The 14,559-nt window shown below is 46.5% G+C and overlaps 1 protein-coding gene across 1 annotated transcript; it reads right to left on the bottom strand.

Annotated features, from left to right (window-relative positions):
- Positions 1–2,237: 2,237 nt before the first annotated feature.
- DDX47 (DEAD-box helicase 47) lies at positions 2,238–14,238 on the bottom strand. The gene is made up of 12 exons (XM_005308923.5): positions 14,082–14,238; positions 12,085–12,178; positions 10,127–10,315; positions 9,247–9,318; positions 8,544–8,662; positions 7,362–7,433; positions 6,765–6,881; positions 6,464–6,610; positions 6,009–6,146; positions 4,351–4,421; positions 3,986–4,115; positions 2,238–3,871 (listed from the first exon to the last, which is right to left on the bottom strand). Exons 1-12 carry the CDS (start codon positions 14,193–14,195, stop codon positions 3,740–3,742), a joined length of 1,395 nt encoding a protein of 464 aa, XP_005308980.2. The 5' UTR covers positions 14,196–14,238; the 3' UTR covers positions 2,238–3,739.
- Between the last annotated feature and the right edge of the window lie 321 nt (positions 14,239–14,559).

Genomic DNA, 14,559 nt, shown 5'->3' with positions numbered 1-14,559 from the left:
ACTACTCTTCTTTTGCCCCAGCCCCTGTGACTAGTCTGGAATCTCCAACGGCGGGAAGCAGTATTTTAAACATCATTTCTGTAAGGAAGCGGCAGGAGGAATGGAGCACTGGGAATGTCTCACCTCCTGGGAATACAGAACTATGAAAACAACATTTTTGCCAGGGCAGAGGCAGTACTATTGTTAATGGCCAGAAGAGACAAAGTCTCTCATTGCCGTCTCATACCACATGCCAACTAATATTTAGAACAGACAATAAGAGGATTATGCAACAAACATGCTAATCAGCACGAGTTTGGCAGAGCTGACTATGTTAGTCATGAGTGATAAAGCTACTAGCTCGGCAGCTCACTAATGAGCCCAAATAAAACACTTTACACAGCAGGTATAGGGTAGCTTTTAAAAAGCTGCTTCCTTTTTTTTTTTTTAAACTCTCTCTCTCCATCTGTAAAGCCAGGGTCTATTACCATTAGTTTAACTGTGTAGGGCTTAGGGAGAAATAAAGCTTAAAGCAGTGGTTCTCAACCTATTTATCATTGTGTAGCAATGTGTTACAAGGGCCACAGGTTGAGAACCACAGCACCCCCCCCCCGCTACAAGCCCCATGCCCAGAGACCTATCCATAGAGCAGGGCCCTATTACACTGGGCACAAGACCTGAGCCCTGCTGGACACATAGGACCCTGGTGCAGGGCCAGGAGCAGAGACCCACGTAAAATCCAGGGGTGCACCAGCACCCCCCACTCCCATAGTTCCCTCACCTATGCTGACCAGCACCCCATACCCCCTCAATGCCCAGAGCCCCCCCCCCCCAGAGACCCACTCTCCCACACCCTGGCCCCTGCAGCACTCACAGACCCATTGCTGGCAGGAGCACTCGAGCAGGGCTGTCTGCCACCGTTTCCCCCCCGTTGGCCCTGCCAGGCCGGAGCAGCAAATTTTGAATTGTTTTTTAGCACACAGCTGTGTGCTAACTAGGCCGCATGCAGCCCATGGGTTGAGAACCACTGGTTTATTTAAAGCTTTTAAAAGGGAAGGCGCACCTAGTGGTTAGAGTACTAGCAGGGGTTGTTTTCCCTGTTCCACCACACAATTCCTATGAAACTTGGTGCAAATCACCACTCAGCGTCTGTCACCAAAAACAACTGGGGGGCAGCAAGTTGGGTGACTGCTCTTTTGCACCTTGCAGATGCTTGTTAATGTGCTTTCCTCAAAAAGAACTACTAGATCAAATCGCTGCACGGAGCTGTTACATGCCAGCAGGGTACCCACAAAGAGACTGTAGCAGACGGATGGGGGGGTAGAATCACATCCAGCTTCCTGCAGGCTAATTGTTCCTGTAGACAAGCCCTTGGTCTGTGCTTCAATGGGGATAACAGCAATTCCCTACCTCACAGAGGTGTTGTGAAGATTAACTGTATCATTGTAGTAATACCACACTGAGTAACTGAGACCACCGCCCAGGGAAATAACTCACTTCCTTCCCTGACGAACCAAGGGACGCACCCCACCCACGTACTCATTCGTTACACCGATATTGACTTGGACTCCTTATACATTCCATGGGTGGCGTACCTGAGCCCACTTATCCACTGACACTTTAAAAACTCTTACCCCCCCCCCCCCCCCCCGGGTCTAGGCCAGTTATGTGATATGTATGTATCTCTTCACCCTTGCAACCGATACCTGTAACCCCCCACAACCCAAGCCTGACCCCAGCTGTACAGTACCTTCCCTCTTAACCTGTGTATATTTAATTTTAAACATTCACTTTAATAAAATTTTTAAATCTGAGCACGAGAAAGTCTTTAAATGAGTACTTGATATGTACAAATTTACCTAAAACTAAGATCACAAAGTCCAGGATTGTGAGCTGCTCCTGAGACAGAAACAAGTGCTTGAAGTCCCACTGAAAAGCGAAACACTCCTTTACAATAACATAACGCTCTTGTGTCTAGCACTGAGGAGTTACAAACTGTCACCCTTACACAGGCTTCAACCAAGTGATAGCATTCTACTCTTTTGGGAAGGAATGGACTTGAGAATTTGGTGGTGCACATCCAGTTGAAGCTGCTTGGATGTTTGGTATGAGTAAGTTGTTATTGCAAATGACCAGGATAAATAGCTGATAAGGCAGTCAAGGTTAATGATAAATATTATGCATCAGCTGACCACCACCTTAGGCATATGTTTGTATTATAGGCCATAGAGCTCATCAACCGTTTGTCAGAAGTATTATTGGAAAATGCTATTTATTGTAAACTGAAATTTTGCAGGAATGTGTTTAATCTTGATGAACGTTCACAAGAAAGTTAGAACACTTGCTTTTGATAAACACTTTTACCTTAACTATTCCTGACTTTTATATATTGCATTTAATATTTAATGTTTTGACATTAACAAACTGGCCCTGAATCAGTTTTTCAGAATTTTTAAATGTCAAAATTTTGGTTTTTCCTTCCCATTCAGAACCCCTTCCTCCATATATGTGGATTTCTAGGGAACGGAAATTCTTGTTTCTGACCAGCTCTAACAGACACTTTGTAAACCACCCAGACAGCAAAATTATTCAGTTGCCTGAGGAGGTGGCATGTTTTAGAAAGTAACTGAAGAGCACCCTTTCAGCTCATATTAGCATTGGTTTACTACCGGTAGGAATTAGAACCAGACTGCTGGTGTATTGAAAAGGAAGTTGAATTCTTTCTTCCACTTTTTACACAGAGGTTCTCTTACTTCTTATAGTCTACTAAGCTCAGAAGCAATACACAAAGAAAGCAGTACTGGGATAAAGAGGAAAAGCCAGAAATAGAACATCTGATAATCTATTACTGTTCCTCCAGCATAAAGGGCTTCGCTGCTTGACTGTGTAACACTGCCCCCTCGTGTTGGCTCTTAGGTACTACAGGAGTCAGTGACTACTAGTGGGAGCATAGAAAGCCATATACATAAATCTGCCCATGCCTCTCTATTTTCTTGGCATTTCTCCTCCAGCGGGAGTAGACTATATGAAGTCACTGCAATGTCTGGGACATCAGACAGCTGTCACAGAAAGCATGGTGATAGGTGGAGATGATGTTGACCTACATGGGAGGGAAACCCCTTAAAACAGATAACTTTGAAAGTTAGCAGAAGTGGCACAATAAGTTAGAATACACAGAAAAGCAAATTGATTTGTGGTTAAGCAAAATATATTTGGAGTTTTTGCCCCAGCAGGAGTGTCTCTGTTCAAGGCAAGAATCCCATCCTGGAGCGTCATATGCATACTCTGAAAAATTTAAGGTGCTTCTCAGTTTTCTTCTTCCTTCCAATTGTCTTATAAAGAGGCACTCGTTGAGGTTTGGATGGTGAGTGATGATAGGCTGCAGCATGATTGGGGGAAAAGGTATCCATAGGCCAACACTTCCCATTTAATCCCTATAAAAATGGGTTTTGCCAGGAGACTGTTGCTTCCAGGTCCAGGGGACAGTCCAGCTGCAGGAGACGACTCCCGCTTACAGCCCAGCATTAGAACAGATACCAACCCTGAGTAGGAGGACGGGTTCCAGCATACTACCAGGGTGCAGGTTCACCCTATGACTGAAGACGGTGCTGGAGACGCAGACATGATGGAAAATTTCTTTCCAACTGGCCTGCCATTTACAAGTGTAGTTCTGGAGGCTTCAGGTTTGATGGAAATACTGTGTGGTAGGTACTGCCCCAGCCCATGTAAACTCAAAGGGGACAGAAGTCTAAGTATCTGGCTAACGGGCTTTCCTTTTCTTCATTTTCCCACCAGCCACCTTGTTCCTGACACCTGTAGCTCCCTCTGTGTCATCGTCATCATTGGCCTCATCCCGGGATCGCTTCTTTTTCTCTCCCTGCTCCCGCAACTCCTGAAAAAACAAACAACGCCCACCCCCATACAAGGTGAGCAATTGCAAGAACTCTCCCCATTCAGAGAGAAATTCAGGGCAATGGAGAGAAGCAAGGGACAAAGGGAAACATACCATACGAGCAAATCTCTGGGCTTCAGCCACACGCTCCGTTAGCATCATGACCTCCTCCTCCTGTGTGGGGAATACAGGCAGCTTCTTGCCAATGAGGTGCTCAATGCGCTGGAATAGTTCCACATCATACCTGGAAAAATGAGAACCAAAGTATTCCTGGGAAGACTGATCTGTATGGGCTTTCCTTAACCACAGCCTCCACCCAGAGTCAGCCAGCCGTATGTAGCTCCTATTAGAGCTCACCACACTGAACTCTGTCTGCTCCTCAGGGCAAAAAAGATGCTCCCTACTCATGGAGCAGGAGGACAGGTGTGTCCTACTCTGAAGCAGGATGGACGAGGCAGGCACACCCTGAGGGTACTTACTGAGTGACAAAGGTGATGGATTTGCCAGACCGTCCAGCTCGAGCCGTCCTCCCTACACGGTGAATGTAATCCTAAAAGCAAATATCTCAGTCAGCAACAGGATGTGCTCCGCCAAATACTGAACTGAAAACAGTCCCTGGAAGTGCACTTTGTGCCCAAGTATACGGAGGCCCCAACAAGCAGCAGGTAAATGGCTATGCAGGGAGGACTATGCATTTCCCTAGGACAAAATAGAAGCCATGAGGAAGGGGAGAAACAACGGTCAGGATTTATGCTCAAAGAAGTAGCATGTGTAGCTCCCTGAGAATTGAGGGGATGGTGAAAGCAGCTGTCTAGTTTGTTCTCTGGCATTAACCCATCTCTGAATTATGGTATAGGCCTATAACAGTGCCCCTCCTCATTTTTTCCTTTTCTGACAGTCAACTGCACTGCAAAATCTGCAGGACAAAATTAAACCATTATATAAATAAGGTGAACTATCAAGACATTTTTGGGTGTAGTCTGTTGGACTGTGGAATGGTCTACGGGACGTGGAAGTTCCATTGCTAGGGTCATTTAATACTAGACAAAAGCTCTGGAGAACATACAGTGGGAAACAGCCTTGAGTGGGCAAGATGAACTAGATCTGAAGTCTCCTAACTGAGAGGAGGAGCACTTGCTAGTTGTATGGTACTAACTCATTTCCTAAACCACAGTAAGGCAGATAAAAATACTTTAGCCACTTTTCTACACTTTCCATTGGCTTGTTATACGATTGCAAGAAATAAGAGGGGAAGAGGTCTGAGACAGTGAATTGCAAGGGGAGGTGTCCACAAGTAACTATTAAGATGTGGTCCACTTTTGAGAAATCCTGGACTAGATGACCCAATAGGTTTATAATCTACCCGTAGTCTTTTCATAATTTAAGATCTTCAAGAACAGGGACTATGTCCCTCTTATTTGTTTGCAGAGTCTAGTACACCATAAGCATGACAGGAAACAATAGTCTGTTTTAATTTCTAGAATACTGAATATTGTTTACCTAACAGCAGATATTGAGCTATAAGTTAGTCTTAACAAGCAATGCCATCTGAAAAGTCACATCTGATAATGCTATGACTTGCATAGAGAGATGTCCTAAGATTTTAATAACTCTTCAGGTTTAGTAAAGTGTCTGTTTCCGTTTGATAAATTTGTACAATTTCACAGCACTCTAGTTTAATCAGTTTCTCCCTTGCAAAGAAAATTCATTATAAACACAGAAAAAAAAAAAAAAAACCCTACCACTGACTGATTTTTTTTTTTTTTTTTAAAGTCCACAACATACAGAAACTGGAATCATTATAAACTGGAATATTGCCCAAGATTAAAGTGGATATTTTCCCTTTAGCATGATGCAACAGAAACGAATTTATCCCCTGGCACTCCCCCCCATGCACAGAGAAAGCATCCCTACTTATCACGCCCCCTGCTCTGCAGTACATACCAATATACCCAAAAGGCAAGACCAAGTAAAAATTTCATCATAGAAAGAAATGGTACAGCTTCATCTAGAAGAGTGAGCTAAGAGCTCCAGTCAGCAGAGGAGAAAGAAGAGAAAGTCTTCTGTAGTGAGCTTCGGTGATCAATCTTAAGCATCAGGTGATAGGCACCCCTGGTTATCAAGATGAGTATCTCACCTTGGAATGTGTGGGAATATCAAAATTTATCACCACATCCACATGTGGGATGTCCAGACCTCTGCTTGCAACATCTGTAGCCAGCAGAATGGAACGGGCCTTTGCCTTGAACTTGTTCAGGGATCCCAGTCGCTTATTCTGTGATAGTAGAAAGAAAAATAAAGAAACAAGTTTATAATTCAAAAGTTAAGGAATCAAACAGCAAAGTACTGATCCTGTTCTTGTTAAACTATTGTTATCCTTCTGTATACAGAAGGATTGGGAGATTAAGCTTTCACTTAGAACAACTGATACTGGTACACTGGAATTTGGTGGCTGCATTAATGTTAAATTAAGCTCTAGGAAGCCAGTCCTACACACGTTATGGTCTCTTTTCTCTCCGAGCTGGTCATGACACAGTGGCACATCCTCAGCTCATATACACCTACACAACAAGGAGTGAGATAGGCTACTACCTGACTCATCTGTCCATGGAGGGGTATGGCAGTGAAACCCAAGTTGCGGAGCAGGAGAGCTGTCCTTTGAGTGTTGTTGCAGGTACTGCAGAATATCATGAAGGAGTTCCCAGCCAGTTCATTCAGGATATAAACCAGGTAACTGTCCTGCAAGGATCAACAAACACAGCAGTGGTACAGCCTACATGAGAGCAAAGGACAAGTTCAACCATAAGCCAGAGAAGATGGGAAAGAGCAGGAGAGTAACTATGAAGAAGGGGCAAGAATGGCTTTGAGGATGGGGAGAGAAGAGAGGCATTACCTTGAATTTGGAGGGGATGAAAATATAATGCTGCTGCAGTTTTTCAACTGTCTGATATTTGGAGGAAACAGCACATTTAACAGGGTCCTTCAGTGCAGCACGCTGAAGCTTTTGCACCTGAATGAGGAATCAAAATAAGTCGGTATTAGCAAGACACTAATCCTCCAGCAACACAGCTCTAAGACTAGGTCTACACTACGAGCTAGGAGCAGGATTCCCCTACTTGTGTGCAGGTGCTAGCTCTCAAGATCGTGTGAGCATGAACAGCAGTGTAGCCACGGTAGTACTGGTAGGAGGCACAGCTGGGCCGTGCCAAGTATGTACCCACCAGTTTCAGGCAGATTTGTACGTGGCATGGCTAAGCCATGCCTTCACCACCCACGTTTCCACGGCTATGCCACTCTTATACAGGTGCTAGCTCAATGAGAGCTAGCATGAGCATACATACACGAGCAGGGGAATCACATCCCTAACTCATAGTGTAGATGTAGCCTTAGGGAGGAGGAAAGGGGTGTAGAAACATCTATCAGATAATCCATGACCCCTTCCCCCACTTTCAACATACACAGGCTGATCTGAGAAAAGTTATGCTCTCACCTTCTTGGTCATGGTGGCAGAAAAGAGGAATGTCTTCCTGTCTCGGGGAATCACTTTTAGGATCTTATCCACCTGTAAAAGAAAGAGGGAGGAGGCAAAACCTGCTATTGAGGCACAGTAGAAGTCAAGACATGCGCCCCTTCAAGTAAGTGTTCCAAGCAGAGGATGCAGAGAACATATGAATACAGGGCCATATGCTAATCTGTCGGATACGGGAGGAGTGGCCATTGCAATAAATCCCTTTCTTCTTTTAGGTTTCAGAGTAGCAGCCGTGTTAGTCTGTATCCACAAAAAGAACAGGAGTACTTGTGGTACCTTAGAGACTAACAAATTTATTAGAGCATAAGCTTTCGTGGACTACAGCCCACTGCATCCGAAGAAGTGGGCTGTAGTCCATGAAAGCTTATGCTCTAATAAATTTGTTAGTCTCTAAGGTGCCACAAGTCCTCCTGTTCTTTCTTCTTTTAGAAGAGCCATATAAAATGAATCTGCATTGTGGGCTGGGACACCTAGACAGTCACCATGGACTCCAAAAGTCAACAGGCAGTATAGCTGCAGAAGTGTGTACATCAGCACGTGCACCTAACGAGGAACAACAAGATAAACATTTAGGGAAGAATCCAACAGAATTTAACAGAGATTAGCTCATTTCTAAAGTGTTTAAATCATTGTGTAGAATTTAAGAGAGAATTCTACGGGATGTTAAAAGTTAGATAGAATTTACTATTAAGTTCTGTGGGATAGTTTAATAAAGCTACAGCAAGATTTCATTTTCTATTACAAAGGTTCTCAAACTTCATTGCACCGCGCCCCCTTCTGACAACAAAAATTACTGCACAACCCCGGGAGTGGGGACAAAGCCTGAGCCTGCCCGAGCCCTGCCACCCCAGGGGGGCAGGAAGGCAAAGCTGAAGCCCGAGGGCCTGTAAACTGAGCCCTGCTGCCCCAGGCAGTGGGGCTTGGGCATCGGCTTCAGCCCCAGGCCCCAGCAAGTCTAATGCCAGCCTTGGCAACCCCATTAAAATGGGGTGGCGACCCACTATGGGGACCTGACCCGCCATTTGAGAACCACTGTTCTATTAAGTCTTATAGACATTTAGAATAGTTTCCTTAAGACTGCATTGATTTCATCTGTTAAATTCTATAGGACTTTTCCTTTACGGCGGGTATCGTAGGCCTCACCTCGGTCTCAAAATCCATGTTGAGGATCCGGTCAGCTTCATCCATAACCAGGTACTTAAGAGCTCGCAAGTTGAAACCTTTTGTGTTCTCCAGATGGTCAATCAGGCGGCCAGGTGTTGCTACCAACAGACAATCAAAAAGAAAGGTAAAGGTGACAGTAATGGGAAAAATGTCCCAGAATGCAGTCCACGTAAGGAGGGAAGAGGCACTGCAAGTGAGGAGGGAGGGACTCTGCTATAGAATTAGCTTCTTTTGCTTAAGATTGTAAAGGCAGTCACAGCAGCATGGAGCTGTGCTGGGAACTGAAGATGATTGGTGAGAAGCCAAAGCAGACTGATTTTCCCTGGATGGAAGAGCTCCTGTGCACCAGAGCTGTCTTAAAATGAGACAACCAGACCAGGCTTTCCAAGGGAAAAAGTGGGCCAGATCAGAGGCATCCTGAGAAGAGCTCTAGACCATGGTGCTTGAGTTCTTGGGGGAGAATGGGAGACCAGTCCCAAGGCAACTTGGCTGGACAATTTTGAGATGAGCTTGCATTGCATCCACTGTCCCTTCTTCAAAGCCAACAGGAACACACTGAGGTTACACTCATTGCTCCCTCCAGACACACATAGGAACTTCTGACAACCAACACCACCATTTCGCATTCCTTAGGAGGCCTGTGATCTTATTACAAGCATCATTCTACATGCTGATTTCTTACCAATTATAACATGTGGCTTCTTGGCTAAGGTCAGAGCCTGTGACATCATGTCAATTCCACCTACAATAACCGCTGTGGGGAAGAAGAAAAAAAACAGAGGGAGAGTGAGTCCCCCTGAAACAGAACCAGTACAAGCCACCACTATAACCAACAATCTACCTATTCCTGTCCCCTCTCAAATCCACCCACAATTTATGTATAGGAATTTAAAGCCACTTATCTTAATAAGAATTCTCTTTAACTACATTTTGGCATCCCTGACCAGTAACTGTCTTCCCCCAGATATCCTAATCCAGATTTCAAGTCCCAGCTCATTTACTGTCATGGCCCTATGTTTTCCACAGTCACAAAGCTAGCTGCAAAATCCACCCCTTGCTGCTAAGTTTAGCTGCAAAATCTGTGCATTCATTCAGAGTTCCTAGCCCTTATGGTTGCAAACTAAACCTTAAAACATTAATTTGAATATGGAACTGATGCAGGGAGTCTGCAAAGAAAGCCTGATAGGTGTGAACTTCCCTATTCAATTCATTGGGGGTGGTGACTCAAATTTATGGCTGACAATTTAACATGTAGTTATGGATGATCCTCCCTACTTCCCTCTTGGGAAATGTCCACTGCCTGGATGTACACCTCAGGGAAGACAGACGGCTACATGCTCTTTTTCACACCGAAAGGTGATATACTACCACCATAAATACTATCCCCTCACCAATGATCCTTTCCCCAACCCCACTCCCATGCTCTATTCTTCTATCTCCCCTCATTCCATACTCTCTACTCCCTTCCTTACAGTTTAACAGCTTTGTCCTACTCCCTCAAATTTTCACACAGTAACATCCGAATACTGTACAATTCTGAGGCCCATTAGAAGGCCACTCACCACTTTGGACGCCAATGGAGGATCCAAGAGCTTCAAACTGCTCCGAGATCTGGAAGGCGAGCTCTCGGGTTGGTGTGAGGACAAGAGCAAAGAAGCGTTGGGGTGTTTCCAGCAGTGTCTGCAGGATGGGCAAAGCAAAGGCCCCTGTTTTGCCAGAGCCTGTCTCTGCCAGCCCGATGATATCCCGGCCTACAAGGGAAGAGGTGGAGGCAAAAGCCTGTTATACTAGAGCCTAGAGAGATGCCCTCCCAGCATCATAAGAAAAGAGAACCCCATAATGAGATTTGAGAGACCTGTACCAGCAAGTAGTCACAGGAGTGAGTAAACAAGAGATGCAAGGACACAACACCTGAACAGGGGGGAGGAAGGAATAGCTCAGTGGTTTGAGCATTGGCCTGCTAAACCCAGGGTTGTGAGTTCAATCCTTGAGGGGGCCACTTAGGGATCTGGGGCAAAATCAGTACTTGGTCCTCCTAGTGAAGGCAGGGGGCTGGACTCGATGACCTTTCAAGGTCCCTTCCAGTTCTAGGAGATAGGATATCTCCATTTTAATAAAAATAATAATAAAAAAAAAACAGAAAAAAAAAAAACCAGGGAGCCTCCACAGACCTTTGCAGCATTTAAACATGGTTTTATTTCTATGTAACTGTTAACTTGAATCCCACAGTCCCTTTCATCTTCCCACTAGGTTCCAAGCAGCATATAGTTTGTCTTAGAACTTCAGGTTGCAAACCCTCACTTTACACTAAATCCAGCCATTTTATACACCATTCCCCTCATATGATTAAATATGTCCAAAAAAATTATCTTTGTCACTTCATGAGCGATAAGGAAATCTGGTCCAGTTTTAGACACGTTTCAGGGCTTAGGAACCTTGCTGCACACAGATCCAGTAGCAGTACCAACCTTGCTTTAGCCAGACACTGTCTGTTCTGAGGCACATCTTAAAATAACCCCAATCCTTGCCTTCAACCAGGAAAGTTCCTAAAGTGTAACTAATTTTAGAAGTACCAATACCTATGTGGCTTTTATTTAAATGCACCTGCCAATAAGTAAGTAATAGGACAAGGCAAACATTGAAAAAATAACTCACATTTTTAAACATGTTACTGAATTGTCTTCCTATCCCAATAGCGTTCACTTGATGAATATTCTAGTGAATGAGTTTAGTGACAGGAATGTTAGCTAAAAACGTAACTGAAATCAGCAATTACAGGGTGTTCCCAGAAAGCCATTTTGAATGAGCAATTATTCACTCTGGAAACCTGATTCTAAGATACACCTTCTTTCAGGCAGAGAGCAGAAGTATACCACGCATCTATTAGGGATGTAAAAGGTTAACTGACCATAACTGTTAATCTCCAGCCTGTGCCAGGTCAGCCAGAGGGACCTTGGTTAATCAGTTAAACGATATAATTTTAATCGTTTAACTGGTTAACTTTTTAAAGGATATTTACATCCCTAGCATCTATGTGACTAATCAAGACAGCTGAAATTTCAAATATTCACTACGAACTGTTAATGGAGTTGCAAGATTTATTTACTGGCATTAACTGGAAAATAGTTTTGAGAAGATCATGATATACACTAATATTTTGCAAAGAGGAAAAACAAAATTTGTTGAATTATGTGCTATGAATTTTTCATCTAGCTCCATTAAACAGCATGTTTACCCAATGCCGTATCTTTATAGTGCACTTCAAAACTAAACAGCAATACAGGCAGTGAGGAATACTGTATCCTTCTAAAATCGCAGGGGAGGTTTAGGGAGATCAATTGTCAGATCTGAATTAGAATCTGGACAGGATACTGGAGTTAACATTCATGCTCCTGTGGAGAGTGTAGCATTGTCTTCAATGACCTCAAGAATTAGAGACCCTTACAAGATTCACCCATATGAAGTCTACACCCTTCTTCCCACACCTGTTCTCAGAAACAGAGAAGCAGACTTTGCTCACCTTGGAGAGCCACAGGAATAGCCTCAACTTGAATTTTAGTTGGTGTCTTCCATCCCAACTGGTCACAAGTTTCACACAGCACATCTGTTACTCCCTGAGAGTAAAAGAAAAAAGGGGACAAACATCAACAAATGGCCAAAAACTACCAAGCTAGCTAATCGAATGCAGCTGACACAGTTAAGTACCTCCCAGCTAGACTCCAACCCAGTCAACCCATGGACACTCAATGCTGCACCCACAAACTGTGGGGATTGCTTTTAAGGAAATCCCTCAACTTAAAAAAAACCCCAAAAGTCAAATCTGTCTGAAAATTTTACCCCCCCTTACTACAAGTACCTGCTAATATCACTATAACTAAGTTCACAGGGGGGAAAAAATCTTTTTTTTCCAATTCATGCATTCCACAGCACTTTGTATACAACCAGTTGCATTTCCCCATGTCTTCCCTGTTACTTGGCTGGTTTTTTTTTCATATAGAAACGGGGCAGAGAAAAACATTGAGGAACAGAATAAAGTGATTTTAAAAGAGAAAAGTTACCTGGGGGCAGGGGACTAGGACATTTTCATGTACTTTAAATTTTTTTTAACAATCATATTTTATGTTAATAGCATCTCTTTAGCTCTCATATCAAGAGTAACTGAAGCCCCAAATGAAAGCTGGACACTTTGCCAGTTAATACCCCCCACTCCCTTCCAGGATACCCCTAATGCAAAGAGGCAAATAGTACCAGCACAGCACACCTGGAGGGCTGTGTGTTCAGGTCCCACAGCAAGTGCTGGCACCAGGTCTACTTTAAACTCTCAAAGATTAAGCAATAAGCAGCAAGACTCAGCAGGCGGGGAAGGGCACAGGGTGGCATCACCCTCAGGTCCCGGGCAGGTAGGGTTACCATACGTCCTCTTTTTCCCCGGACATGTCCGGCTTTTCGGCAGTCAAACCCCCGTCCGGGGGGAATTGCCAAAAAGCCGAACATGTCCGGGAAAATGGCGGCTCTGCTCCTCCCCGACTCTTCGGCTCTATTTAAGAGCCGGGCTGCCCGAGTGCCTCCAGACCCTGCGCCCCCAGCCGGGCACTTCCCCTCCCGGGCTCCGGCGGCGCAGGGTCCGTAGGCACGGGGGCTGCCTGAAGCCGATAGCGCTCAGGCAGCCCGGCTCTTAAACAGAGCCAAAGAGGAGCAGAGCCTCCAGCCGCGGCGGCTCTGCGTAACTTACACTGTGTAAGTTACACAGAGCCGAAGAGGAGCAGAGCTGCTGCGGCTGGAAGCTCTGCTCCTCTTTGGCTCTGTTTAAGAGCCGGGCTGCCCGAGCGCTACCGGCTTCGGGCAGCCCCCGTGCCTCCGGACCCTGCGCCGCCGGAGCCCGGGCGGGGAAGTGCCCGGCTGGGGGCGCAGGGTCCGGAGGCATAGGGGCTGCCCAAAGCCCGAGCGCTACCGGCTTCACGGTTTGCCGGGCAGCCTCCAGACCCCGGCTGGGCGCTTCCCCTCCTGGGCTCCAGCTGCGCTGGGGAAGCGCCGGCTGGGGGCGCAGGGTCTGGGGGCTGCCCGGCAAACCCTGAAGCCGGTAGCACTGGGGCAGCCCTTTCCCCCTGGCTGGGAGTGGGAGGGAGCGGAGTTAGGGTGGAGAAGGGGCGGAGAAATGGGCGGGGCCAGGGCCCGTGGAGGGTCCTCTTTTTTTATTTATGAGATATGGTAACCCTACCCGACACCACCCTCGTATCTGAGCCCCGCACAGTCTTCAGCGTGCGCGGCGAGGCAGGGCCGGGCTGCACAGAGGGGCAATGGAGACAGAGGGACGCGCCGCAGGAGCCGGTAGCAGAGCCAGGAACTGAACCAGGTTCCCAAGTCCCACGTTAACCCCCCCCCCAGGGAGCCGGGCGCGCCAGCGTGAGACGAGGGGGACGGACACCGCGCGGGGCCCAGAACAGGGCGGACCCGGGCAGGAGACGCCGGGCCCAGGGAAGAAGGGGAGGGGGGGGGCTCGTTCTCCGTTTGTCTCACCAGGTCCTTGAAGCTCCGCGGCTCTTCCACCGCCTCCTCCAGCAGCCCATGCTCCGCGTCCGCCGCCATCTTGCGCTTCACCTTTGACCCCCCCCGCGGGGAGCGCCGGGACATGTGGTTCCCGAAAAGCGGCGCTTTCCAATGACATCACATCCCGTCTCACGTGGGCGGGGGGTCTGTCTCGAGGCAGGCCAATCGGACGCAGATCATTGTGCGACTCGTTGTCCCAGCGCGGCGGGCCTCCAGCCAATCAGAGGACGCAAGCCAGGGCGCTGTGGGCGGGGCATGTGAGCCGCGTTCCTTCCTGGTTCTCCAGAGGTGCGTGTGATGATAATACGACGGCGGGACGAGGCTCTGGGGGGCTCTGGGAGCTAGTGAGGCCGCGCCCCGTGCGCGTGTGCTGGGTGCGCGCGCAGTGCTGCTATATGCTGGGAAACTTCCCCAAATCTGGGAATTTTTGAGTAAAATGTTTTGAATG

Source organism: Chrysemys picta, chromosome 1 (genome assembly GCF_011386835.1).
Source record: "Chrysemys picta bellii isolate R12L10 chromosome 1, ASM1138683v2, whole genome shotgun sequence".
In the NCBI taxonomy this organism is placed as follows: Eukaryota; Metazoa; Chordata; order Testudines; family Emydidae; genus Chrysemys; species Chrysemys picta.
The sequence above is the reverse complement of the archived record's forward strand: the minus strand, read 5'-3'. Positions and strand labels throughout refer to the sequence as shown.